Source organism: Heteronotia binoei, chromosome 6, assembly GCF_032191835.1.
Source record: "Heteronotia binoei isolate CCM8104 ecotype False Entrance Well chromosome 6, APGP_CSIRO_Hbin_v1, whole genome shotgun sequence".
Lineage (NCBI taxonomy): Eukaryota > Metazoa > Chordata > Lepidosauria > Squamata > Gekkonidae > Heteronotia > Heteronotia binoei.
Window position 1 is genome coordinate 122601519 of NC_083228.1, and position 27468 is coordinate 122628986.

The 27468-nt window shown below is 45.1% G+C and overlaps 2 protein-coding genes across 2 annotated transcripts in view; one reads left to right on the forward strand and one right to left on the reverse strand.

Moving 5' to 3' along the window:
* GPR160 (G protein-coupled receptor 160) overlaps nt 1-27468 on the forward strand; it is a 302729-nt gene that overhangs the window by 244465 nt on the left and 30796 nt on the right. The gene's annotated exons all lie outside the window — the stretch shown is intronic.
* Nucleotides 14514-27468, reverse strand: part of SLC7A14 (solute carrier family 7 member 14) — a 44794-nt gene continuing 31839 nt past the window's right edge. The window contains exons 4-7 of the mRNA XM_060242510.1: nt 21841-21987; nt 19197-19405; nt 17456-18333; nt 14514-15075 (exon numbers count right to left, since the gene is read on the reverse strand). Coding sequence (XP_060098493.1) covers nt 14756-15075; nt 17456-18333; nt 19197-19405; nt 21841-21987 — 1554 coding nt within the window. The 3' untranslated portion in view covers nt 14514-14755. The remainder of the gene's footprint in view (nt 15076-17455; nt 18334-19196; nt 19406-21840; nt 21988-27468) is intronic.

Below are 27468 nucleotides of genomic sequence, written 5' to 3' on the forward strand. Positions count from 1 at the left end.
GTTAGCTTTTTTTTTTTTTTTGCTGTTGTTCTACTGATTCTGAATGAGGGAGGGGAACTTTTTTCTTTTTGTTCTTAGGAAATTGGGAATCAGTTTTGCCCTGCAGAAAGAGCCAGTTTGTTGTAGTGGCTAAGTGTGCTGACTCGAATCTGGGAGGACTGGGTTTGATTCCCCACTCCTTCACATGCACCTGCTGATGTGACCTTAAGTCAGTGACAAGTTCTCGTAGAACTGTTCTCAAGAATAGTTTCTGTTGGAGCTCTCTCAGCTCCACCTACCTCACAGGGTGTCTGTTGTGGGGAGAGGAAGGGAAAGGAGATTTTAAACTGCTCTGAGACTCTGAGTGAAGGGCGAGCTATAAATCCAATAATCCCCTCCTCCTCTTACAGAAGTGGAAACTGTGCTGTGTCATTTTGTCTTGTTTTAAATTCTAGTGAATTTCTGGCTATACAGGGTTTTGGTTGATCGCAGACAACGTTAAATATTGCCTAATGGACACTGAATATTTTGGTCCTGAGTTGATTTTGGAGTCAAGAAGACTGCAAACAAAGTTTTGTCCTGGCTGTGTTAATTTCATATTGTTTCCCCCCCCCCCTTTCATTTTTTCTCTCTGACACAATGTTCGCAATGTGGACTGCCATTCCACAGCTCCTTGGCAGAACATTTGTGCGCATTACATCATAGGCCCCTGGTACAGTTCCTTGTTGTATCCCCCCCCCCCCAAAAAAGAGAAACAATAAGCACTGGCATTGTGAGACGTGGGCGCCACCGAGGAATGTGTAACACACAGATGTGTGGCTTTGTGATAGTGGAGTATGTTGTTTTTGTGCATGCTGCTTTCTGCTGAATGGCTCCCATTCAGAGGGCTGGAAAGGGGGGGCTGTGAATGTCTTGAGAGCATCTGAGAGCAATCGCGGTTGGGATGTGAAATCTGTGAAGAGGTCAGAAAAAAGATGGGCTCTTCATCACTGATTGTAACATTGCTCTACTTAGACAGATTTCAAAGGGCAAGTGGAGTCAGAAGTTGCAAAATGGGGGTTGGTTAACCAATCTGGCCACCAGGGCTTTTTTTGTAGCTGGAACTCCTTTGCATATTAGGCCACACACCCCAGATATAGCCAATCCTCCAAGAGCTTACAGGGCTCTTCTTTCAGAGCCTACTGTCAGTCAGTATACTGTAAGTTCTTGGAGGATTGGCTATATCAGGGTGTGTGGCCTAATATGCAAATGAGTTCCTGCTACAAAAAAAGCTCTGCTAGCTACATTTCTTCACCATCTGAACATGTCAAGCTCTCAAAGTGGCTGTCATTTGATTACATTTTGGATTCCTGTCTGCTGCTCAGTTTGTATATAACGTTGCAGCAAATGTTCAGGTTGTGGATGATATTCGTAATGAGCATGTATTTTGTATTTCCAGTTCTATTATATATTGAACCCTCCCTTCTTTCAAGGAACTCCAAGTGGTGTACATTGAAGTGTCTTCTCCATTTTTGCCACAACACCCTCATGTCAGGTAGGTTGGGATAAGAGAAACAGGGCCTAAATACATTTACATGTTTTCCTCTGGGACATCCCTAGGGTGGATGGAGAGACATGCTCTGAAGTTCTGCCTTCCCAGATATGTGTGGGGCCAATTCAGAGTGAGACTGTGGTGCACAGAGATCAGGATAAGAACATAAGTGAAGCCATGTTGGATCAGGCCAGTGGCTCATCCAGTCCAACATTCTGTCACACAGTGGCCAACCCCCCCAGGTGCCATCAGGAGGTCCACCAGGACACTAGAAGTATTCTTACTGTTGCCCCACGCCAAGCACCAAGAATACAGAGCATCACTTGCCCCAGACAGAGAGTTCCATCCAATCCCCTCTTGAAGCTGCTATGCTGCCACCACTTCCTGTGATAGAGATCTTAGACCTCCCCCTATGCTGTGGTGTGGCTTGTTCTCTCAGCAAGCATAGTAGTTTGACAGGGATACTGGCTTGCCCCTTGTTGTACTTTAGCACCAATTAGGTTTCCAGGCTCCAACTTGCCACTGGGAAACTCCAGATTTGGAAACTCCTGGAGATTTGGGGAGAGAAGGGACCTCAGTGGGGTACAGTGACACAGAGTCCAGCTTTCAAAGCATCCATTTTTCTCCAGGGGAACTGATCTCTGTAGTCTGGAGATTAACTGTTATTCTGGGGGATCCCCAGGTCCCACCTGGAGGCTGGCATCCCTAGCACCAGCTCAGAAGGGATTCAGTGACATTTAGGGTGAACAAAATTCCTTCCACCTAGTCAGGGGTGGAATTCTAGCAGGAGCTTTGCATATTAGGCCACAAACACCCCTGATGTAGCCAATCCTCCAAGAGCTTACAAAAAAGAGCCTTGTGAGCTCTTGGAGGATTGGCTACATTGGGGATGTGGCCTAATATGCAAAGGAGCTCCTGACAGAATTCCACCCCTGCACCTAGTCCCTTGAAGTTTCTGGCACTAAGTCACTCCTGAATTGGAGCAACAATTTGTTGAGCTGGTGATTCCCTGTCAGGTAGTCTGTTCCTGCTTAATCTCTTACTGCTGACAGTGGTGGGCACCATAACAAAATGTCTGCCATGGCACCGGAGACAATTCACCAAATGTGTGGAGGTTCCAAGCCAGGCCAATGTAGGAAGCAGCCTCCTGGGCTCTTCTGAAGCACTTCTCACTCCAGTGAAACAGAAAAAAGTCAGGACTGGATCATAAGAGAAGCCATGTTGGACCAGGCCAATGGCCCATCCAAATAGATCGATAGATAGATGTAGTTGGGTAGGTAGACATTTATCTATTAATGGGATTTCTATCCTGCTCTTCCCTCCTAAGCAGGCTCAGGATAATTCAATAGCACAGGAACGGAGTTCCGGCTGGCTTGGCATCAGGGTGTGTGGCCTAATATGCAAATGAGTTCCCACTGTGCTTTTCAATTATTTTCCTTTACTCTGACAGACAGACAGACAGACAGACAGGATTACTACATTGCTCAGGCTTTATAGTTTTACAATAGCCCTACAATTAGGCTTGCCACTCACCCCCCCTTGGCTTTTTCTCCACACTGGTACTCAGTTGGGCTCGCTTTCCTACTGAAGACAGTTGAAGGTGGGTAGCAGCACTGGTCTTTGGCAGAAGAGCTAAATTCAAGCCCAGTACCACCTTAGAGGGCAGCCCCGTGGCGCAGAGTGGTAAAGCTGCAGTACTGCAATCCGAGCTCTCTGATCATGACCAGAGTTAAATCCTGGTGAAAGCTGGGTTCAGGTAGCTGGCTCAAGGTTCAATCTTCCATTCTTCCGAGGTTGGTAAAATGAGTACCCAGCTTGCTGGGGGTGGGGAAAGTGTAGATGACTGGGGAAGGCAATGGCAAACCACCCCGTAAAAAGTCTGCCATGAAAGCATTGTGATGCGATGTCACCCCAGAGTTGGAAACGACTAGTGTTTGCACAGGGGACTACCTTTTTTTACCTTTTTACCACCTTAGAGACTTACAGGATTTCCAGAGTATAAGCTCCTGAGAGTCCTTCATCCCTTCAAGTTGGTATCTGATGAAGGCAGCTTTGACTCTCAGAAGCTTATACCCTGGAAATGTTGGTGGTCTCTGAGGTGCTACTGGGCTCCATCTAGCTCTTCTACTGGTGGCAGATTCTGATAAGCTGTAGGAAAGAGAAAGGCTCAATATCCCTGACCTGTATACCTGCTTTTGTTCTTTAAAGAGGACCAGGGGTTGTTTTGTAGAAAAATAGGTGGTGGAGCTCATCCAAGACTGTTATGCAGCTGCACCTACTATTCAATGGACAAGGTGGGAAGGAGGAGGTGGAACTCCCAGAAAGGTTCAGTAGCTGTGCTCCTGTGAGCTCCCGCTGCATCTGAGGCCTGAAGAGGACCCTCTTTTCCTTCATTTTATGTGTGCTCAGGACAGACCTTCTGTTAAGGAACTGCTGCCCTGTTGAATTTGGGCCAGTTTCATCCTACTCAGCAATGAGGAGAATTTTAGAGGTTCCCCAGATTTCTGGTGTGGAAGGGTGGCAAAATTCTCCTCTCCACTTGGTAGGAGAAGGCGGACCAAGAGGTTACATGCACGCTGGGGTTAAGTGCCCGCTAAGTAAATGGTTGTCTTTGTATCCAGCAATGTTGACTTCTTCAGAGCTCCTCCCCTGCATGAAGAGAATGTTGACACTTCTGGGGTTTGAATGGACCTTCTGTAGGTTCTTGGGAGTCGTATCCCGTTGCTTCTTTGGGGCCCCTCTATTTGTCCTGGTCTGTGGGCTTGGCCACCTCTGATGTATGCATGTGGGGGGGAGGGTGGCGTGGGATAATAGCATTCTCTATTGTAGCCCAAGGTTGGCAGCACAAGGATGGCACTGTCTTCCAAAACGCTATAAATAGCGGTTGTCCACAGATCACATGGCTATCTCCAAAGGCTATGGAAAGGCTCAGCAACCCAGAAGAAGCACTGAGAAGCATTGTCTTGGGCAAGGAGCTCCCTGGCTCTCGGAGTGGGCAGTGAAGGAGGGGGAGAATTACAAAGGCCCATCGCTCCCCTCAGTTCCCGCACCCCAGCAGCTGATGGTGCTAGGCAGGACCAACTCTTACGTACTGTCTGTAGCTTCAGCTTTCCTTCCAGTGCCGATCTTCAGGGAGATGGATGACTTTCCATTTCATTGGCCTCTGAGACGATGAGACAAAGCCCTGTTAATGCTGGTTCTGAAACTGGCTTCTATTGGGGGAAAGGGTAGGGGAACTTGAGACTGCCCCCTGCTGCCAGCTTTCTCCTCATGTTGGCACTCTGGTTGGATTCCCCTGTGTGTGATTTAGCTTCAAAAAACAGTTGTCTGCTTGTGTGTGTTAGGATGGGGGTGGGGAAGGAAAGGGCTACAGCAGCAGTCGGAAACAAACACACGAGATACATAGGTTGTGCCTCAAAACAACACAGCAACCCAGTGGTGCTTCAAGACTAACAAAATTTATTCCAGTAAAATCTTTCGTGAGTGAGAGCTCAGTGCCTCAGATGCATAGGAGTGAACATTGTTTGGCTACTCATCTGGAATTTTTGTATTTTGCCTGTCTTTTCTCCTTACTGGAGCCAAACAGCCTGCATAGTCCAATCTCAGGCTAGTCCAATCTCTGAAGCTAAGCAGGGTCAGTCCTGATTAGTACTGGAATGGGAGATCACCAAGGAAGACAGGGAATGCTAAACAGAAAAAAAGACAATGGTGAACCACCTCAGAACATCTCTTGCCTTGAAAACCCTGCAAGGTTACCATAAGTCAGCTGTGACTTGAAAGCCCATAAAAAAAGGGCAAAGAAAGAAGACTGGAGGGGAGGTTTTGAAAGTACAAACCAGGATATGAGTTGAGATTGTAGTTCTCCATTCCTAGTGCTGTGGCCTTTGTTGATATTTGCCCTACTCATGGTTGCTTTTTGAGAGAAAAACATATGATGGAAGGATTTGATCATGGGTCGCACACTGACACATGTCCTTTAACCTATTCATACATAGCAAAACAGCTTCACAGAAGGGTTTGGTGTAACTTTTAAATTTGCATTTTCTGACTCCAGTTATAGCTAATGAAACTGGTGATTTCTACAGCACCTTGTTTCCAGATATATTTCTTAATTCTTATTTGTTTCACAATTTTTCATAATCCTTAGCTCATCACTATTCTCCTGCAGAAGAACATCAAAGGGAGACTCCAGTGTGAAACTGATGAATTAGAATTCATCAAGAAATTGGATACCATTTCCTGAGAGTTTAACGAGGACCTAGGCATTAACAATCACAACAGAACTAGAGATATGTTATCACCACTTAACAGCTTTTGTGAATTCACAGCTTTTGTGAATTGTTTTTGTACTTTTTAAATTACATTTAAAGTTTACATAATTCCCTCTCACTCCATACTGCCTGCATTCTGGGACCTATTGACTCTGCTGTTTTCAATTTCTTTTCTTTATAAACTCTGCCTATTGCGAACCCCTTCATTCATCTGATGGTGGGTACTGTCCATTAAAAGATTATGCTAGAACAAAGACAAGTAAGTCTGGAAGGTGCTATGAGACTCAAGTTTAGAATTCCCAAGATCCTCTCATCAAAAACATATAGGTTAGGCAGTCCCTGAGTGTGTGAGTGAAAGGAAAAGAAAAGACAATGAGAGAAATGTCCAAAGAGCAGAGGATGACAGATGTGCCCTCAACCCAATCCACTGTTGTTTCTTTTTCCAGTTTTTATTGTGTAAACTAATAACCAATTTTTTCCACAACAATGCAAGTAAATACCAAAATCAGCCATTTCAATCATTTCTCTACAAATGAATCCCCCCTCAAACTCTTAAGGCAAAATTTGTTTATATTTAATTCACTTTGAAAAATATCAGACCTTCAGATACTGGTAAGTTTAACAAATATTTTTATATATTAATATATAGACTAAGGGATTTTTTTCCTCTCGCTTGTTCTCTTTTTGGTTTAATGTTTCGTTTAAAAGCCCCAGCTGAGATGTTTTCTCTCTGGCTTTCTTTATAATCTCCCTTTCTTCTTCTTTTAAATATAAAGGCACACAATGAAGCTTTACTATTAAAATATACACATTTGGTAATTTTAGATTTCTTTTCAGAGTGTTTTGACAAGTCAGAATATTTATAATAGCTTTTATAGCATAGTCAACAACACAAATCATTCTCAAAATAAAAGGTCACTCCATTAAGATAGCTGCATAAACAGTTTTGTCTTTTTGTCATGACACGCCACAAAATCCCATTGCATAGTGCACCAATGGGGGTTCAGAAATCACAAATAAATAAAGTAGAGAACAAATTCTTTCCCCTTAAAAAAACCCCCAAAGACATCAATTTCATATTGGAACTGCAGAGAACGGTTTTACAGGAAATGCCATCCGCAAAGTAACAACACAACAAGTGGGAATTGTGCCAGCAATAGACCAAATTGGGGTGGGGTGGGGGGGAAACGAGAGCTGGGGAAATCATTTGCAAACTGAATGTTTAACACAAAACACCATTTTCGGACATTGGCAGTCTTTTGCAGCAACAAAGCTTGAGTGCAGAGGCTTGGAATAAAGTAACTGGAGAAACCCACCCCACGGATCCCGTGCCCAGAGGTGCAGGGCCTCTAGTGAATACAAATTGCTCTCAAGGACCTTCCATTAATTTTAATGGAGGGGACAGCTTGGAATATGGGAAACGATGTATGCATCATGCTACCTTTAAAGAGAAATGTGAAAACTTGTAGCCAGTAGGGGTTGGAGCCAGCCTGCCTTCTAAAATCACAATCTTACCCGTTTGTCCTCCTTACTACAGCCCCCATCCCACATGGCTATCTCTACAGACCCTATGATCCCCAGCACTGAACATATGAACATATGAAGCTGCCTTATATTGAATCAGACCCATCAAAGTCAGTATTGTCTACTCAGACTGGCAGTGGCTCTCCAGGGTCTCAAGCTGAGGTTTTTCATGCCTATTTGCCTGGATCCTTTTTTAGAGATGCTGGGGATTGAACCTGGGACCTTCTGCTTACCAAGCAGATGCTCTACCACTGAGCCACCATCCTTCCCCTACCTTGGGTGGGGAGGGGGTGATCCACTGGGAAAGCTCATTTGTTTTTCACCAGCTGAAAAGCTGTTTGGATCCAACTCATTATCTCTATGTAGTATAGCTATACCTCCTTAGAGAGAAGTGGTTCATTTGCACACGTGTGTAACTTCTATAATAATTTCCCATCACTTGATTAAGCCATCTGCTGAATGTGTGAATGTGTAGTTTTGCTGGCAAGCAGTGTGACTAAGAAAACAGGGGTGATATGGCCAATCTGTGACGGTCCCCTCACATGGTATAAGCCACCGCCTGATGCTTCAGTCTGGTGATGACTATGCCTGTTGAGAACCAGCGTTCAGTTACCAAAATTAGTTGAGGTATTTTTCAGCAGGGGATAATCACTTTTCTGAAAGAGAGAACAGCGATGCCTCAAGATGTAATAGACTAGTTTTGATCAGAATTTTTGGTCCTATATCAGGGGTGGCCAAACTGAAGCTCGGAAGCTGCATGTGGCTCTTTCACACATATTGCATGGCTCTCAAAATCCCCACATCAGATGTTTGAGAGTCAGAAAACATGAACATTAGATGTTTGAGAGCTGCAAGCCAGTAAGGAAGGTAAGCAAGCAGGCAAATAGATGGGTGGGAGGAGGGGTGGAAAGAAAACGACTTCAGCTTTAAACATATTTTTCATGCTGGCTTGACTTGGTGAATAAATTGTTCAGCCTTCTCCAAGTTGGCCAACAGGGCGGTGGGGGCTTCGAGAGCCACCCGAGCCTCAGTTTGGCCACCCCTGATCTAGACATTGTCTGGGCCTCCTGTGTTTACAAGTACCGAGCCTTTCCCAGTGCCCAAGAAAAAAGTAGAAATGAAAATTTCACTGAAGTCCAGCATTACTGAATATAAGATCCATCTGTGTTTGGCGGATCCTTGCCAGCAGGGGGTGCTGTCAGACTGATAGGGGAGGGGATATCCTTCATTCTTGTCTTTCCCCTGACCCTGCTCCTTCAGCCTGAAGAGAAAGAGACAGCCTGTCTTCTTCAGTTGATTGCCATTAAGGGCCTGCTTTTTCCTGCCACATGCCCCTTCAATGTCTCCACCCCTCTAGAGTTTCACTCCCCCCCCACAACATAGCTGTGACTTCCCCTTCCCCTGTCTGAGGTTGCCCCCCCACTGATTATCTTATAACGGGGTACGGTTGCCAGCCTCCAGGTGGGGCCTGGAGATCTCCGGCTTTTACAGAGATCAACTCCCCTGGAGAAAATGGCTGCTTGGAAGGGTGGACTCTATGGCATTGTACCATACTGAGGTCTCTCCCCTCCCCCACCCTCTCCCAGCTCCACCCCCAAAGTCTCTAGGCATTTTCCAACACAGCCCTGGCAATTCTATTAAAGACCCACTGCCTGGTGGGCTAGCATTCACTTCCCTAAAGACACAGTCTGTGTTGCTGAGATCAGATCTAGCTTTGCGGCCGACTTCCTCTTATCACCAGAAGGTTATAGTGCAATCCTAACCACAATCACACCCCTCTCAGTCCATTGGAGCGAGCAGGCTTGGGGAGAGTATAACTGTTTAGGATAGCCTTGTCGGTCGGTTCAATAGACTCACTACATTCAGGTAGAATATCATATTCAGTGAACATATGAACGGTAGAGGATGGGATCACTTACTGGCCCCACCCTCAGCATCCATGCATTCCTCTGCACATGTACACAGCAGCAGATCCACATACCATTATACTCTGTGCTACAGTAATCATTCACAACCTGGATTTTCATACAAATGTATGAGGTGAATGGTTACTACAATTGCCAGTTGGAGACTCACCTGGTTTTTTCTTTCTTTCTTTCTGGAAATGTGACATTGCTGGCAATGTGACATCACTGCCAGTGCAACTCAAAAGTGTTGTCATCATGTGAAGGCAATGCTCTAGTATTCACCCCAAACTGTATGGTGTAACCATAGAGTTTTGGGGAAATGCTGGAGTGTCATCTGGTATGATGACATCACTTTGGGTTATGCCAGAAGTGACACAATGGCATCACCACTCGACTTAGAGGGAATACTGAGTCCACAACACGAATGTCCACCATTTCCTCCATTATTTCACCCCCTGCCATGAGCAGAGTGGTGAGGGGAAGAACTGGCAGGAGGTGGGAGTTTTCCCACCAAAACAGGAGACCTAGCTTGCTAATGGTTATGTTGACACAATATCCAATGACATGTGGATCTCCCTGTTCACATACTTCCAAATCTACAATAAGATATGGGTGATTTTTTTTTTTTAAATTAGGACCAGCCAAACTATTATAAAATTGGGATCTCAGGTTTCAGCAGGCCAGATCCAAATAATTGCTTACAAAAAATAATTAACAGGAGTAGCAAAACTAGAAAAAGACCTTTCAGAGTGGGTTGGCCTCTTCATCTGAGATGGAAATTTTATATGGAATTCATATATGAATTCTGTAGTTCCTAGCTTCAGAGAAATTTACTTCAGAGAAATTCTATTATAGTCCTGGGAACAGCTCTGGAATAAGTAGAACAAAGTTTGCAACTAAAGGAAAGTTTTGCTTCTCATACAATGAGATACTGTTGCTACCAGTAGTACTGGTGGTACTAGAATTAGTAATGGCAGCAGAAATATTGTTCAGCCATAAGCATTCTAACAATAAAACAGGCAGTCAGATTAAAAAAAAAAATAGCCCAGGCTAGCCTAATCTTGTTAAATCTCAGAAGCTAAGCAGAGTCAGCCCTGCTAGTATTTGGATGGGGGACCTCCAAGAAATATCAGGGGTGTGACGTGGAGGCAGGCAATGGCAAACCACCTCTGAACATACCTTGTCTTGAAAACCCCATAACTCAGCTGTGACTTGAAGGCACTTTCCACCACCACTAGGGCCGTGCATTCGGGTATATCTGAGCCGAAAAAATAGCTGAAACTATATTTTCCAGTATTTTTTAGCTATTATTTCAGCCAAATATACATTTTAGTATCTTTTCTGCTATCCAATATAGCTGTTGCCAAAAAAATCCCCAAAAGTTTGGGATTATCCAGGAATGCCGGATAGCCACAGTTAAAAAGCCTGTTTAAAGGAATCACCCCACAGATGGTGTGCCCTCATCCTCCATTGTTTCCAATTGAGGGAGAGGGAGGTGTTTAAAGGGATCACAGTACAGGAACTCCTTTGCATATTAGGCCACACCCTCGATGTAGCCAATCCCCCTGGAGCTTACAGTAGGTCCTGTACTAACAGCCCTGTAAGCTCTAGGAGGATTGGCTACATCAGGGGTGTGTGGCCTAATATGCAAAGGAGTTCCTGCTAAAAAAAAAAGCCCTGATTTCCATGGTTATACTGTTAGCAGAAGATGCAGTACTGGGAGGGAGCCATGATTAATCAAGTACCTATCGTATGTTTAGTGCTGCAGAGAACCCGGAACTGGCAACAAAGTCCTTTCCCACACAAATTCCCATCTCAGATGAAGAGGCCAAGTTGAAAAGAAATGGCAGAGCTCGACAAAGAAGTTTTAGCAAAGAGGAGTGGAGCTCGGGTTGCCAACTTCCAGGTGGAACCTGAAGATCTTGAATTACAATTGATCTCCAGACAAACAAGTTAATTTCCCCAGGAGAAAATGGCTGGACTGTATGGCATTATACCCTGCTAAGGTCTCTCCCCTCTTCAGATCTCACCGTCCCCAGGCTTCCCCCCCCCCCCAAATCTCAAGGTATTTCCCAGCCCAGAGCTGGCAACCCTTAATGGAGCTCAAACAGGTAGCATGGCGAGACAGTTGAGGTCACAGAAGAGATGTTGCAGAAATGGCAGAAATCCCAACGCTCTTCCTCATTCCTCAGAAAACCTTCCTTACAAGCCATTCCGTCTACTTTTTGCTTTGTCTGAGCATCAGCCAAAGGTAACCACCTCCTCTCTTCTTGACCACCACAGAGTGCTCCACAGGGTTCCAAGGATCATGTTTGTATAGACCCCTGTGTCCTCTTGGCCGTGACTCATGATAGAAATAAAGATATTATTGTTTGCAGAGAGGGATGGTGTTGTATATACTAGGAGTGGAATCCAAGGAAAGCTCTATTTCTGGGACTTGCAAGAGATCAGCATTTCTTTTAGAAGAAAGAGACTGAAATGCCCAGTCTTAAGTTTCCTCCTTAGTTATGTGATTTAAAAGGAGCAAAGGCTTTGGGCAAGTGGTAGGCAAACCAGTGGGTTGTGGATTGTTCCACATCCATACAGGTGCCTCCCATACGCAGGAGCTAGATTTTGGTTGGCTTGAGGAAAGAGCAAATTTGCTTCTTATAGCTTAGAAGCAACTGAAGGATGCTCTGTTTTCAGTGTTTTTTGGCTACAGAGCCTTCCGTAAGCAGCAGACATGAATCTACAGAACCAGTGGAGGGGGTAAAAAAATATGTTCCTGTTTCCTCTAAAACCTGCCTGTATAGCATGATCTGATATGTTTACTGAGGGGAGGGGCTGTGGGTCAGTGGCAAAGCATCTGCTTAGCATGCAGGTCACATGTTCAATCCCTGGCATCTCCATAAAAAACAAAAACAAAAAAAATCAGGTAGGACTGAAATCAGAAGACTGAAGCACTGAAGCATTAACTGCCTCAGTGTGAACCTATGCTTGGTGCAGCAGTTTGAGCAGTCCCTTAGGGTTAGCTATTTGTGAGTTAAAGTTGCAGAATAGTTGGGAATTTGAAAAACTAAACATTTAGAATATATAATTAAGATATTTACGGAGTGAGGCTAGGCTGTACCCATGTGGGGCCTGATTTGCTTGAACCAAGGCGATACATGACCTGAATTTTAAAAAAGTCCAGTAGGCACCTTAAAGATTAATGACAATTAATGAGCATCCAGGGTTCAGAGCTTTCCACTGCATCTGAAGAAGTGAGCTGTGACTCATAAAACCGCATGCTGAAATAAATAACATTAATCTTTAAGGTATCCACTGGACTTGTTTTTTGTGTTTGTTTTTGCTTCAACGGACTGACATAGCTGCTGCTCTGCAGTATTACATAACCAGGATGTTTGATTCTTAGGGTGCATTCACACTTCGCTAAATAACGTGTTTTGCAACTGGATTTTTGCTATTCTTACACAGTAAAAAATCCAGTGGCAGAATGCATTATTTAGTGTAGTGTGTGAATGCACCCTTAGTCTGAACTTGTTCTGTTTTGGTCCATCTTAAATAACAAGAGTAGGGTAGCTCATAAGTGTAGCTTTCAAGTTTAACCTTCTGGCTGTTCTACGTATTCAGAGTCAGAGCTGAGATATATGATCAGCAGAACCACTCTCTGCAGCTTTTGATGTGCTCTTCGAAGACTCCACCACATAGAAATTTTACTATGCTTAGCGAACATGTGAAGAAGAAAAGTTCCAGGCTAGTTCAATAAGCTGGTTTTTCTATCTGCAGGCTGCAGAACATTCAGATATGAGACTCTTCCATAATCAGGAGTGGTACAGTGTCGCAAGAACTCTGCCCTGTGATTTGACCGATCATGTAGCTTGGCTCTGAGTGCCATGACACTAACATCACAACTGAAGCCATCTTAGTGGTGTACAGATCATGGGTGCAATCACACAAGAGATTTGGCCCGACCTAGCCATCCCTCCCATCCGTATCTAATGCACTTGATCACATGAACGCATCTGTCTCCCAAGTCCCTCATACCTACCTTGTCTCAGGATGGGCTGGGACCTGATTAATAGCTACCGGGAACTTCCAGGTAGAAAACCTCTAAATCATATGTAGGCCAGTTTCCTGGCTGTCTGAATGGCCAGGACTTGTGCCGTACCCTGGCATGTGCATGAGCAGTCTGAAGGCTCCTCTTGTGCGGATGCAGCAGGTGGCTCTCCCAGCAGCAGGGTGGGGGCTGTGTGAATGCCAGGGCATGGATAAAAGAGAACCGGCTTTTTTGGAGCCGGGATAATGCTGCATCTAATCTCCAGTGTGATGGCACCCAATCTCTGGTATGTTCAGGGGTGGAATTCTAGCAGGAGCTCCTTTGCATATTAGGCCACACACCCCTGATGTAGCCAATCCTCCAAGAACTTACAAGGCTCTTTTTTGTAAACTCTTGGAGGATTGGCTACATCAGGGGTATGTGGCCTAATATGCAAAGGAGCTCCTGCTAGAATTCCACCTCTGGGCATGTTATTCTGATTGAGATAGCCCAGGACAGTACAGGACATTCTCACAGATTCTAGACATCTGATGTGTCTATTCGTATTTACTGAATAAAATGGCTGAACGTACTGACAGGGTATCCACAGCTTGGGAAGAGGCCACTATGGATTGCTGGATGTGATATTTGTAGACATGGCACATAATGTCCTACCATAATTCATCAGGAAACAAGTCCAGATAATCAGGTCAGAATGAATTCAGATCAAGACAAAGTGAGAAATGAAAGGGAAAAAACCCCAAAGGATCATTCCACAAGTATCAAAAGACAAAAAAGTATTTTGTTTTAGTGAAAAGACATATTCCCATTGGAGCAATACTGGCCTGAATTACTGTCATTGTTGGATCACTCTTCTGTTTGTGAATCAATCTCAGTGAAAACGTTACAGCCCTCTCCCTGCATAGATCTACCTACTGACTTGGCAGTCGCATTCTAAAAAACAAAAGGTCAAAAACTGATATACTCTACTTAATAACCCAACAGATGCTTTATACCTTTACAGCCACAACTGAGTATTTTCCACAGGGAAAGCATTTTGCCCTGCCAGTGGAACCTGACATGGCTGATCAGATGCCCAATATGTTGGGCATGTTCTCCACTAAAACAATAAAAAGACCACAACTGAAAAGCTGGTAAACTCTACAAGGACCACATGTGATGATTATCCTATAACTGGACTCTGCCCAGCTGAACCAGCCCATCTGTGGGCTGAGATGCTGGCAACACGCAGGGAATTCGGGACCATGAATTGTGGTGAAAATGTGGGACTTCTCTCTCTTTTTAAATGTGATGTTCTGTTAATTCAGGATCAGTACTGGACAGAACCATCCTGAAGAGCAGAAAAGTGAGCAAGTGAGGGAGTGCGCGAATGATATCATTTCTGAAAACAGAAACTTTATTGAAAGGACGGGATTGGATACGAGGATGAAAAGAAGCCTTTGTGTTGTAGCCCAAGGGTTTAGCTTAGTGACAAAAAGCGGAACGCCTCGTGTTCTCATTGCACCTACTCTGGCGAGTAGTCCAACTCATCGTTGGAAATCAGGGCGTCTGAGTTCGGTTTGTGTTTCCCTTTACTTTTGGATTTGCTACTTGTCCGACTGCTTCCTTGGGTTTCTGACATCTGCTGGTAAGTGAAACCTTTGTCGTCCGCAGGGTCCCAGTCCTGGTATTTTTCCGTTTCGGCATAGGAAAAGCCGTCTTCAACGGAGAAGGGATCAACGTCGGTGTCGTAGCGCTGGTAGGTGCTCTGGTGGAGAGCCTCTTCCCGAGCGGTGATCTCCAGCGTGCTGTTCCATATGCCGTAGCCAAAATAAATCAGCAGCCCTGCAGGAGGGAGGAGAGGTTGGCAGGTTTGACATCTCTCCCCCATAGTATGAATAAGTACCATAATCCTACATGAAACATTTCACACCTGCATGAGCCTGTAAACACTGGGGATGGACACAAACATTTTATTTGGGTTTAGTTTTGGTTTGTCCCCCCCCCCACCTCATTTTGTGCAGATTCCCTAGCATCATAATGGCATGGGTTTGGATTAGTTATTAGGTACTCATAAGTGCCAGTCTGGTGTAGTGGTTAAGTGCGTGGACTCTTATCTGGGAGAACTGGGTCTGATTCCCCACTCCTCCACTTGCAGCTGCTGGAATGACCTTGGGTCAGCCATAGCTCTCGCAGGAGTTGTCCTTGAAAGGGCAGCTGCTGTATGAGCCCTCTCAGCCCCACCTACCTCACAGGGTGTCTGTTGCGGGGGAGGAAGGTAACAGGAAATTGTAAGCCACTCTGAGATTGAGAGTGAAGGGCGGGATATAAATCCAATATCATCATCATCTTCATTTCCCTGGTTTCTATGGAAAACAGATTTCTGTCTGCAATTACCACTCTGGCACCCAGTTGGGCATGAAATTCCCAGAGGTGTTACCCACCATACAAAGAATGCTTCCTCCCCAAAATTTAAATTTTAAATGCAAAGGTGAAGAATACACACAGAAACACAAACAAATCCTGCAGCAGATGAATTCATTTCAGCACTTTCTCCCCCACCACTCCAGCCTGTGCCTTATTTCCTGAGGAATGAGCTGTGACCAAGTACCAGAAGATCGGACCTGAACCAATGGGTTGATATTAAATCAGAAGAGTTTTCGAATAAATATTAGGAAGAACTTCCTGATGGAATGGTTCCTCAGTGGAACAGGCTTCCTTGGGAGGTGGTGGGCTTTCCTTCTTTGGAAGTTTTTAAAGAGAGGCTAGATGGCCATGTGACAGCAATGCTGATCCTGTGAACTTAGGCAGATCATGAGAAGGAGGGCAGGAAGGGTGACATCTGTGCTTAGTTTTTGTGGTCCTTTCTTACACGCCCAGGGAAATGCTGTTCACCACTTTGGAATCAGGCAGCAATTTGGGCCAGTTTGGCCAGGGATTCTGGAGGGTTTTTTTTTGTTATCTTCTGGGTGTGAAGGAGGTGTCACTGGGTATGTGTGTGTGTGTAGGCAGAGGTACTTGTGAATTTTCTGCACTGTGCAGGGGGTTGGACTAGATGACCCTGGAGGTCCCTTCAAACTCTATGATTCTAAGTAGCAGAGCATGTTTTTTAATGCAGAAGCTCTTGTGTTCAGTCTCTGGTATCTTCAGTTAAAAGGATTGGGTATCAGGTGGTATAGCAGCCTGAAGATTCCAGCCTATTGGAAGCTAAGTCCTGGTTAGTACCTGGATAGAAGACCACCACAGAAGACCAGAGTTGTTACACAGAGGCATATAATGGCAAACCACTTCTGACAGTCTCTTGCCCTGAAAATCCCATGAAGGGTTGGTGTAAGTCAGTTATGACTTGATAACACTAATTATAATAAATACAACGTAAATAAATAAATAAAATTATTAACAGCCTACAGTATGACCTGAATGAGACATCACATCCTCCCTAAACTCCAGCTTTCCCATACACCTCTTTCAGAACTTGCCAACACAATGTTGGGAACACCAGCAAGTGAGTGGGTCAGTGGCAAAAGTCTAGTGGAATTGGAAGTTACTGCCCTCCCCAGTTGTATTAGCTGATCTGACCACCTTAAGTTGCCTTTTTATACTGGCCTCACACCATTGGCTCTGAAAATGGAGTTATGCCTTTTAAATGGAAGTCAGCAACCTCAAGCTGACCCAACTTTAACAATCATTACAAATACAGGCCAAAGTCATCGCTCAGGTTTACAACGGACAGCACAATGGAAGATATAAAGCTGAACTGATTCTACACAAGCCATCTGATTAAATTTTCGCTATTGTTTTGATGCAGAAGAGGAAAGATATTTAATTTAGATAGAGCTGAAGTTTCTGAGATGGAGGATTATAACCTAAAACTCTGAGGGCGTTTTCGCACTCACCTTCAGCCGGTGCGACCCCCCTCTTCACCGTGCAGGATCTGCGCGGATTTCGCACTAAATGCCGCGGAGCAGCCGGAAGAGCCGGAAACTCCCGTCGCAAAAGCCGTGCAAACGGAAACTGCTTTTTGGCGGTTTACGTTTGAGCGGCTTTTGCGCTGGGAGTTTCCGGCTCTTCCGGCTGCTCCGCGGCATTTAGTGCGAAATCCGCGCAGATCCTGCGCGGTGAAGAGGGGGGTCGCGCCGGCTGAAGGTGAGTGCGAAAACGCCCTGAGCGTCTCTTCCATGGAATTACCAGGCTGTTTTCAATCCCTCCCACTTTCAAGACTTACCCACAAAACACCAGACGGCAAACCGGATCCACGTGATCCTTGAAAGTTTGAGCATGAGATAGATGTTTACAAGCATTGCAAAGGCAGGAACAAAAGGCAGACATGGGGCCATGTAGGGGAGCTTTTTTGGGTTTTCCGGCTGTTGAAGAATAACGAAGACCAAGACGATGATCAGCAGGACCATCAGCACCACCAAAAGAATGGCCCACCAACTTTGGTCGTAGAGATAGTCCACCCCAAAAATGATGAAAGAGCAGAAGATGAACATTAGGATAAAGAGCAACAGCACACACGTGGTGACGGTCTGACCGCTAGCTGCAGTGGGCCGATCCATTTTCCCAGGTAATCCAAGGTGGATCCTCAAAGTGTAGTATCGCGGCCCGATCAGCTTCTTCAGCTTGATGAGGTAGATGTTTTCTGACTCATCTGCCTCGATTCCTGAAGTCATGTCGACTGTGCCATAGTTGGGATGGTTGACACTGTAGGTGGATTTATCCGATTTCCCAATGAGCATCTCGTTGTCTCCCAAAGATGGGAGGTTCTTTGCCCCACACGTGTTGGTTGGTGGGCCTGCAAACTCTTCCCCTTCACTCACTGGAGAGCAAGCTTCCTTTTCACAGTCTGCTAAAATCCCTTCTTTCTTTTTTGTGTGCTCTTCAGAAAGGAATTTGACAAAGCCGTCAATGTCGCTCTCTGGCTGATACCGGAGAAGCAGGACACATACAGAGACCAAAGTGTAGGCAAGCAGTGTGCCAATAGACATCATCTCTATCAAGTCTCTTAGGCTGACGAGGAGGGAGAGGAGTGCTGAAAGGCATCCTGAGACAATGCAAGCCACCACGGGAGTCTCAGTGTAGGAACTTACGTGGGATAAGAATCTACAGTATTAAAGAATCAAAATTTTAAAAGAACATATGAAACATCAACTCTCCATTGTGAATTCAGGGCAGAGACAGCCCAGTACAGTAAACAGTAAAGGCAGTTGCCAGAAGTACCAGAGCAAGACATTCTGGGATACTCCAGAAAATCTTGAAGGCAGGGAGCAGTATTGCACCTGCTCAGATCAGAACTTTAAGAATAGGGCTGCTGCTTGCCTAGTGTTAGTGGGGGATCTCCTGGTGATGCTCCCTCTCCACCATCATCACCATTGGGGAGTGGGGAGAATGGAGAGATTGGCATGATGCCAGGAGTCACTTTCTGTTTCAAAACTGGTAGTGACATCATGATGCTCTAGGAATTTTCAAATCTCTATGGTAAAAAGCACAGAGGTTTGAAAATTCCTAGAGCATCATGTCACTTCCAGTTTTGGCAGCAGAAGTGACATCAAGATGCTCCAGGAAGTACATCAGAAGTGCTTGTCCCTGTGATTTACTTCAGGCTACTCTTCCTCTTAGGGCAACCTATGATCCCACTTAGCAGGGAAATTATCCTACAGGCGTAGCAACAGCAAGGACTTCATAAACCCTTTGCCAAGCCAGCTCTTTCTGCACAGCTGCATCAATAGAAGGGGTTCTGTTCACCCGGTTTTCAAGTGCTTTAACATTTATATGTTTACAGCAATACATAAACGGCAAATGAATCCTTATTGTTTAATAAGTTAAATGTTTAATATTTTACATCTGTGTTCTCAAGCACCTCCAAATCCAGTGAGATGGAAGAAAGCCAAAACTGGCTCTTTGCTTCGGGGAAGAAGAAAGTGGGGGGCATTTTGAAGATTACTGTCTGAGTACATGGAGCTTACCTGAAGAGAAGCCCATCGCCTGCCATAGCATAGATTACACGAGGCATTGGGAAGAGGGAGCCCAGCAAGCTCACCGTCAACCCAGCAACAGATCCGATGGCAACGATGAACTTTGCAGCGTAGAATCCATGGGCCGCAAACATCTCCATCAGGGGAGATTCAGTATCAATGTCATTGTATGGCACCATCAGAGTTAGGATAATACTCACCTGTTGTAGAGGAAAGAAGCAACCTATGGTAAGTCCTGGTTGTACATGGTAGTGGCATGTATATAATGCCCTTTAAAATGCCTAAAGGATTTCAGATATCCAAGTGTGGAAGGGCCTTTGCTGGAGTACAAATTATCACTTCAGGCCCTCTAGCTATTAGCTCAGCTGCCGAGTGGTATGGAATGTTTATGAACATTCTACTTGTTCAGAAGTTCAAACAACTGTCAACATGCAAGACCACAGCACTGCCCTTCCAATCTGATTTTAAAGCAGATTTTAGCTGTCTGTATATTTTGGAAGTCAAAGTCAGTTCTGGATAACCAGCCAAGGTAATTAACATGGACATAGGGAATGATGCACAGAAGACAAAATGGAAGCTAAGGCTTGTAGGAAAACAGTGATTTTGTCAATTTGCCTCCCAGATTAGATACATTTGACAATGGGGGAAAAAAAACCCACCACCACCATCCTGAAATAAATCTAGGCGACCTCTGTATTAGAGCTACAATTTCTCTCCTAAAAATGTGTCCTCTCTTGCCATGGACTCTGTTGTTGAAGTGTTATGGAATGTTCATAAATTGTTCAGAAGTTTAAACAACTGTCAATGTACAAGGCCTAAAGATAGGGCTGTTGTTGGTAAGGACTGCAGAGAATTGAGGAGGCAGAACCAACACAATAGTAGTTGACTTGTTAGACTAAGTATATGAATGGTGTGTGGGGGAGTGGTATGTGAATAGGGAGGGTAAATAGTACATGTGTTGCGTTTTAGCAATATGTGTGTATATATGTGTGAGTGTTTGAATGAAGAATGGACACAGAATATGTGCTACAAAACTCTACATCTCCACTTGAGTATTTTTATGTCTATGAACATTGCAGATGCAACTTAATCTCTCTTGGCCCCACTGTCCAACAACAGCTAGCTGCTTTGTCTAAAAAAGTATGGAACAGAAGAGCAGAAAACTGCATCTCTTAACATCAGTCACAAAAGTTTGTCTGGAATCATCTTCTTCCTTCCCACTCTATTGCCCCTCCTCATATTCAGGTTACAAATTGAATGTCTGAGATAACCTTAAATTTGAGGGTATCATCTACCATAAGGGTTCTCAGCCTTTTTGCGCCTGCAGGCCCCTTTGGAATTTTGGTGGATGCAGTCACAAAATGGCCCCCACAGCTTACTTTCAGTCACACAGTGAAGACCCTTGTGCTGTGGTGGGAGCTTCTGCCAAAGCAGTGTTTATAAAATCTGCACAGCTAATCAAATCCCCAATGGCCAATCAGAAGCTTTGCTGCGCAGGAGCCCCACCTGGTCCTACCCACTTTCTAAAGCACTTAGCTGGTACCAGGAAAGGTGTCTGTGTGAGCCATAGTGTCCTCAGGCACCAAGCTGAGGACTCTGTTCTAACACATGGTAAAAGCAACTCGATGGTCACATAGACATGAGGTTCTTCCCTGAATGCACCCCTTTTCACTAAAACCCAAGTGTGCAGAAGCTCAATTTGTGCTGGGACCATGGTATGAAGGAAAGGGAAGTTTAACCTTTTCCTCTGTACCATTTTCCTGGTCTAAAATGCCCCTCAGAACTAGGGTTGGCAGGTCACTTGGATCTGTCAATGGGGGAACAGGGTGTATGAACTTACCAGAACAGGGAGAAATGCTGAAAATAAATGCTATCTGCCTACATGACCCGGAAGTGACAAAGGAACACTGGGGACGTCAGGGCGGGGGGTGGGCGATGCTCTGGTTTTTGGGCAAAAGATGTTAGCTTCAGCCTTCTACCAAAGAGTTTTGTCCACAAACCAGAGCATCATCCCCCTGATGCCATCAACAGCCCTTTGTCACTTCTGGATCACGGAGGCACATTGCTTTTATTTTCAGCTTCTTGCCTGTTTCAGGGGGTAATTGGGGGCAGAGTGGAGGGCCTGAAACCTGGGGACTCCCTGCCACACTGGGGGAGGGGTCTGACATCCCTATTGAGAACCTAATATTTTGCACCCATTTGGCACAAACAGCAGCTCCCTGGGGCTGTTTCAGACTGGGAAAACGGCACAGAGGAGGTTTAACCCCCACTCCACTCCACCCCATATACCATGGTCCCGATCCAAACCAAAACTCTAGATTTTTAGAGAAGAAGAAAATTAGGAAGATCCATTCCGAACATTGCCGGTGTCATCCTTGGATAAACGTTTGTGTTAGAAATGACCACAGACACCCCAACCAGGATCGACTTATCCATCAGGCACGGTACGCACAGTGCCTAGGGCTTGCAATACTTCTAAGGGCCAACAAAAATGTTTTAATTTTTTCTCACAGCAGGAAAAAACAATGAAATTTTTGACCCCATGAATATCTCATTCATACCATTCTGCACCTCTGTATAAAACAATCAGGGCACAGTGTCCAGTAGAAAGCAGAATTTGTAGGCTGATACTTACAGAGACGTAGGCTGTCAGGCAGGTGACCAGTGAGGCCGTGATGGCATAAGGGATAGAAGTGTTGGGGCTCTTGGCTTCTTCTCCAGTGGTGGCGATGATGTCAAACCCAATGAAGGCATAGAAACAGGTGGCTGCACCTTGTAGCACCTGCATTGGGAACAGACTCAGATTAGATCGTCTATGCAACATAGGCTGAGAAATGGTAGTGAGGTGTGGTGGGTAGAGGGTCAGACTAGGATTAGAGAGATTCAGACTCAAATCCCCACTCATCCATGAAGTGCACTGGAGAACTTTGAGCCTGTCGCTCTCTCTCTTTTCTTTTTTAAATTTATTGACTCTTTAAAAAGTACATAAAAATAAAACAAAGCATCTGGTCAAATGGGGAAAAAAAGCAAATAGCATTGGCACAAGTAAAATAGCATAAAAATAGAAAAGAGAGGTTAAATAGAAAAATGAACTGAAAGAGATGGATAAGAAACACATAATTAGAATATATAAAACTCCAGCCTGTCACTCTTTCTTAGCCTAACCTACCTACCTCACAAAGTTGTTGTGGTGCAAAAATGGGTGTAGGAAGGTGGGCAGAGAACTATGAATTCTGCTCTGAACTTGGTGGGGTAAAAATGGATGGCCAAACAAAGCTAGGATAGGAGTGGTCATGTTTTTCTGATGTTCATGTGGATATCTTTTGTGTTTTGTTACACCCATTCATAGAGGTGAAGGGAGAGGCCCAAAAATTTAAATGAAATATTTTGAGGATTTTCCACTGTGATCCAGAAATAGGTTTCTACTTGCAGGTCTTCCTTATTGCTGGCACAAAAGAATGTGTCTGACGTTAGTTGTACATACATACAGTACCTAAGCAAGGTGAGTACTGCACATTAACAGATGATCAGCACAGACAGTACCCATCACCCTGTTAGAAAAGGCAAAGTAGACACAGACATGCCCCCCAAGACTCCTTGACTAATGAGTGATCAGAGCTGGACATCTCTGAGTTGACTGGATGGGAGGAGGCTTCCAGTGGTGATACATTTGCAGTTCCTTGGATCAGAGTAGGGTTGCCAACTCTAGGTTGGGAAATACCTGGAGATTTTGAGGATGAAGCTTGGGGAGGCAGGGTTTGGGGAGGGACCTCAACAGAATACAATGCCATACAATCCTCAATCCAAAGCAGCCATTTCTCCAGGGGAACTGATCTCTATTGTCTAGAGATAGGGTTGCCAAGTCCAATTCAAGAAATATTGGGGGACTTTGGGGATGGAGCCAGGAGCAAGGTTGTGACATAACTGAATTCCAAATGGAGTTCTGGCCATCACATTTAAAGGGACCACACACCTCTTGAATGCCTTCCCTCCATTGGAAATAATGAAGGATGGCGACACCTTCTTTTGGGGCTCATAGAATTGGCCCCCCTGGTCCAATCTTTTTGAAACTTGGATGGTGTTTTGAGGAGAGGCACTGGATGCCATATTGCAAATGTGGTGCCTCTACCTCAAAAAAACACCCCCCGAGCCCCAGATACCTGTGGATCAATTCTCCATTATACCCTGTGGGAATTGGGTCTCCACAGGGAATAATGGAGTGCCCAGCAGACATTTTCCTCCCTCTTGCTTTCTGATGACCCTGAAGTGGGAGGAGGGCTTCTAAACTGGGGATCCCCTTTCCCCAACTGGGGATTGGCAACCCTATCTGGAGATTAGCTATAATAGCAGGAGATCTCTAGGCCTCCACTGGAGGATGGAACACTAGATGGAACATGTTTTCGTGGCCTAGAAACTAGACACTTGCTTTAAAATGAAGTCTGCAGATTACGTCTTGTATTACAGACACTATATTTACCATTTCAAGCAGAAGAACCATGCTTGAAAATATGATATGTGCTCTCTGGAAATCTGCTTCCATTAATTTGATTTTTAGTGTGTATGTTGGCGGGGGAGTGGGGGGGACAGAAAGCATCAAGAATCTCTTTTGTTTTTTTCCTGGACCAGATCTCCATGAGGGAAGCAGCATTAATCCAGCTCATTAACTTGGGCCTAGCCCAGTGTGGATATTTGCAGTCTCTGCTCATCCCTGGATAAAAACGGATCTCAGCCAGGCAGGATATCCAAATCTGATCACATTTCCATTAAGCTTTTCTGCTAACATGTAAAAAAAAATAAGCACCTATCTGGCGGCATTAAGAATCAGACAAAGCAAACACCACAGAGCCTTTTTACAAAAAAACAGCCAAAGCAAATAAGAGAGGTTTCAATTTGACCTACTTTTAAAAAAAGAAGCTATCTTTCTCTTAGCTTTCTTGCAATAAACATCTAGAGCATATCGGAAAATTGAATTGCACTACAAGTTACTGGCATGAGCTATTTACCACCACCCTCCACTATTAATGCCCCTGGGGAACTTGGGGAGTTTATGGTGGTGAAAATCAATGGGATTTTAAAAGAAAGCATCACTTTGGTTGGATCATGACCTACTTTGATGTGTGTGTGTTGTGTGCATGTGTGTGTGTTTATCTCCTGCCTCCAAACACTGGAAAAGCTCAAGGTAATTTCTCTCTGGGTGGGGGGAAATATTGATGTCTGTGTAAAAATATCCATAGGGTGAACAAACAAAATTACAGGTGCCCTCTGACAAGACCAGGAGATCTGGGCAGGTCTCAAAAGCGAAGCATGGTCAATACTTGGAAGGGAGACCACCAAGGAAGACTCTGCAGAGGAAGGCAATGGCAAACTACCCCTGCTGTTGGGGATGCTTCAAGTCAGTTGCAACTTGAAGGCACGTGTGTACCTGCAAGACCAAATTGGGACCAACAAAACACAGCCCCCCCTCCACTTTTTGGAGGTTTGAAAACAGGTAGGGGTTCGCAGCACAAAATGGCTTCCAGGGGCTGCAGCCAATCACCAAATGCTGGGAGGCTCCAACCCCAAAACCCTCCCATGTTGAATGTAGCTGTTTCTGGATGGGTGCTCCTTGCAGACATAGAGGGAATGCCTCCTGGGGCCTCCTGAAGCATCAAGGAGGCAGAGGCTTGGCCGTTTGCTTTGAGGAAGGGAAAACTCTGTGGAATAAGGTACAGTTGCCAATCTTCAGGTGGCGTCTGGAGATCTCCTGGGATTACAACTGTTCCCCTGGAGAAAATGGCCACTTAGGAAGGTGGAATCTATGGCATTATATGTCCCGCTGAAGTTCCTCCCCTCTCCAAACCACACCTCCCCTGATTCCATCTCCCAAATCTCTAGGAATTTCCCAACCCATAGCTGGCAACCCTGAGCATAAGGAAGTGGAAGCTGGGAACCATACTGGGTGGGTGCCAGGGCATTCATGGGCACTGTGCTTAGGATCTCTGTGCTAGAGCCATGAACAAGATCTGCAAACTGGGTTTTATTGCTAGACAGCAGCCCTCTAGAAGGGGGGATAACCGTGGCTGTCAAAAAGGAGGGATATAAGGAGACAAAATCTCAAGGACCCTGGTCACCCAGGGTGCCAAAAAAATGAGCCAGGTGCTACTGGTGTGTAGCTACGCATCCAGCAGTCCCAAAATGTATGGTGTACATCAAGAGAACCAATTATTTATCCTATTCAATAATGACTGCAGGTAACATGATTGGTTTTCATATGTTATTTGTGTTGGGTCTTAGTAGGTGGGAAGGAGGACCCAGAAGGCATCTTGGCATGGGGTCCCCCAGTGGCAGCCTTGGCCACACCATGGGGAGGGGGGAGAGAGTTAACTCTTTCCAATGTGATGCTCCTCTGAAGTCCACTGGCACCCCTCTCCTTTGCACTTCTGTTCTCTCCAATTCAGAGGTTGACTGCATCTGGATACGGAAGTTCCTTTTAGTCCCTTAGTCTAGTTTGATGGCCCTCTCCTCCACAAATCCGTCTAATCCCTCCTCAAAGCCATCTGTGCTTCTGGCCATCTGCACATCCAGTGGCAGTGGATTCCACAAGATAATGATTCTTCAAGTAAAGAAGGATCTCCTTTTGTCTGTCCTGCATCTATTGTCATTCAACTGCACCTCCAAGTTCTAGTATTTAGAGACACAGAGAGAAAGTTTTGTCTATCCACTTCTTCCACCTCATGTATAATTTCACTGATCATGTGAGGACGTTTCAAAAAAGGGCCCAAAGTGTTCATATTGACATCCGCACACCCCACACTGGTCCCAGCAATAGTTTGCCCCTAACCTCTAAGAAAAGCAGCCTCTTCCCTTTTCTAGTACATTTTTGGCGGTGGCATTGAAGGATGCCAGCCTCCAGGTGGGTCCTGGATCCTCTAGAACTAAAGCTAATCTCCAGACCATAGAGATCAATTATCCTGGAGAAAATGGATACTTTGGAGCAAGGATGGCCAAACTGCAGCTTGACTGCTACATATGGCTGTTTCAGACATATTGTGTGGCTTTGATGTCCTCACTGCCCCATTGACCAGCTTGGAGAAAGCATTTGTCTCATTAAATCACTTCTCCAAACCAAGCCAGTTGGAAGCTTGGAGAATGCATTTAAAGTTAAACTTTCTTTCTTTCTACCTCTCCCTCCCTCCTCCCATCTATTTTCCTTCCTTCCTTCCTTCCTTCCTTCCTTCCTTCCTTCCTTCCTTCCTTCCTTCCTTCCTTCCTTCCTTCCTTCCTTCCTTCCTTCCTTCCTTCCTTCCTCCCTCCCTCCCTCCCTCCCTCCCTCGTCTGACATTTGTCTGACATTGTCTGGCCACCCCTGCTTTGTAGGGTGGACTCTATGGCACTGTACTCCACTGAGGTCCCTGTCCTCCCCAGACTCCATTCTCAAATCTCCAGGAGCTTCCCTACCTGAATCGGACCACCCTAACCACCTCTCATCTCTCACTGGTTGCCAAAGTGAACCTGGCAATCCTACCACCCCCTCAGATGGCCGAGGCCCTCCAAGGGAAAACTGCCTTGCTGCCCTGGCCGGCTGCTTGGTGCCATTTTTCTTTTCTTTTCAAATTGGTCTCTTCCTGTAATCAGTTAAGCTGTCACCAAGCCAATGCGACTTGGCTATACACCAGTGTTACTGACGCAAATGAAGCTCATGCAAAGTAAAGGCAATTCCTTCTATCCGCACGATGCTCTCAGTGCCATTGGTTAGGAGACAGAATCACTATTGGCAGGAAAAGATTAATTTGAAAAGGAAAAAAGAAAATGACAGCAAAAAAGCTGCCACAAAAGCCAGTGATTGGGTGTGAAAGAGGGAGGGAGGTTCATTGCCATTTCACTCCCTGGAAGCCCAGCTCAGTGCTAGAAATCTTTGCTATCAGGCATTCTGTTAGCCCTAATAATTTTGCAAGGTCACTTTGATTTCTATATGATTGTGCACTGTCCCCTTAGAGATCTCTCTAGTTAGGAATCTTAAACAACAAAGCCAGGAGTGCTAAGTTAGCTGAATTAGAAAAAATTGTGAATGCTGCTAGGGCTGCTTTGCTTGTTTAGTGCCACAACCACTGTAAAAAGTTCCCTACTGGGTAGGAAACTGTTTTCTAGCACAGGGGTCCCCAACCTTTTTGAACCTTTTTGGAATTCTGACACGGAATGGATGGGCGCGGCAACAAAATGGCTGCCATAACATGGCTGCTGCAGGAGGTGGAGCCAGCCACAAAATGATTGCCACAGCTTAATT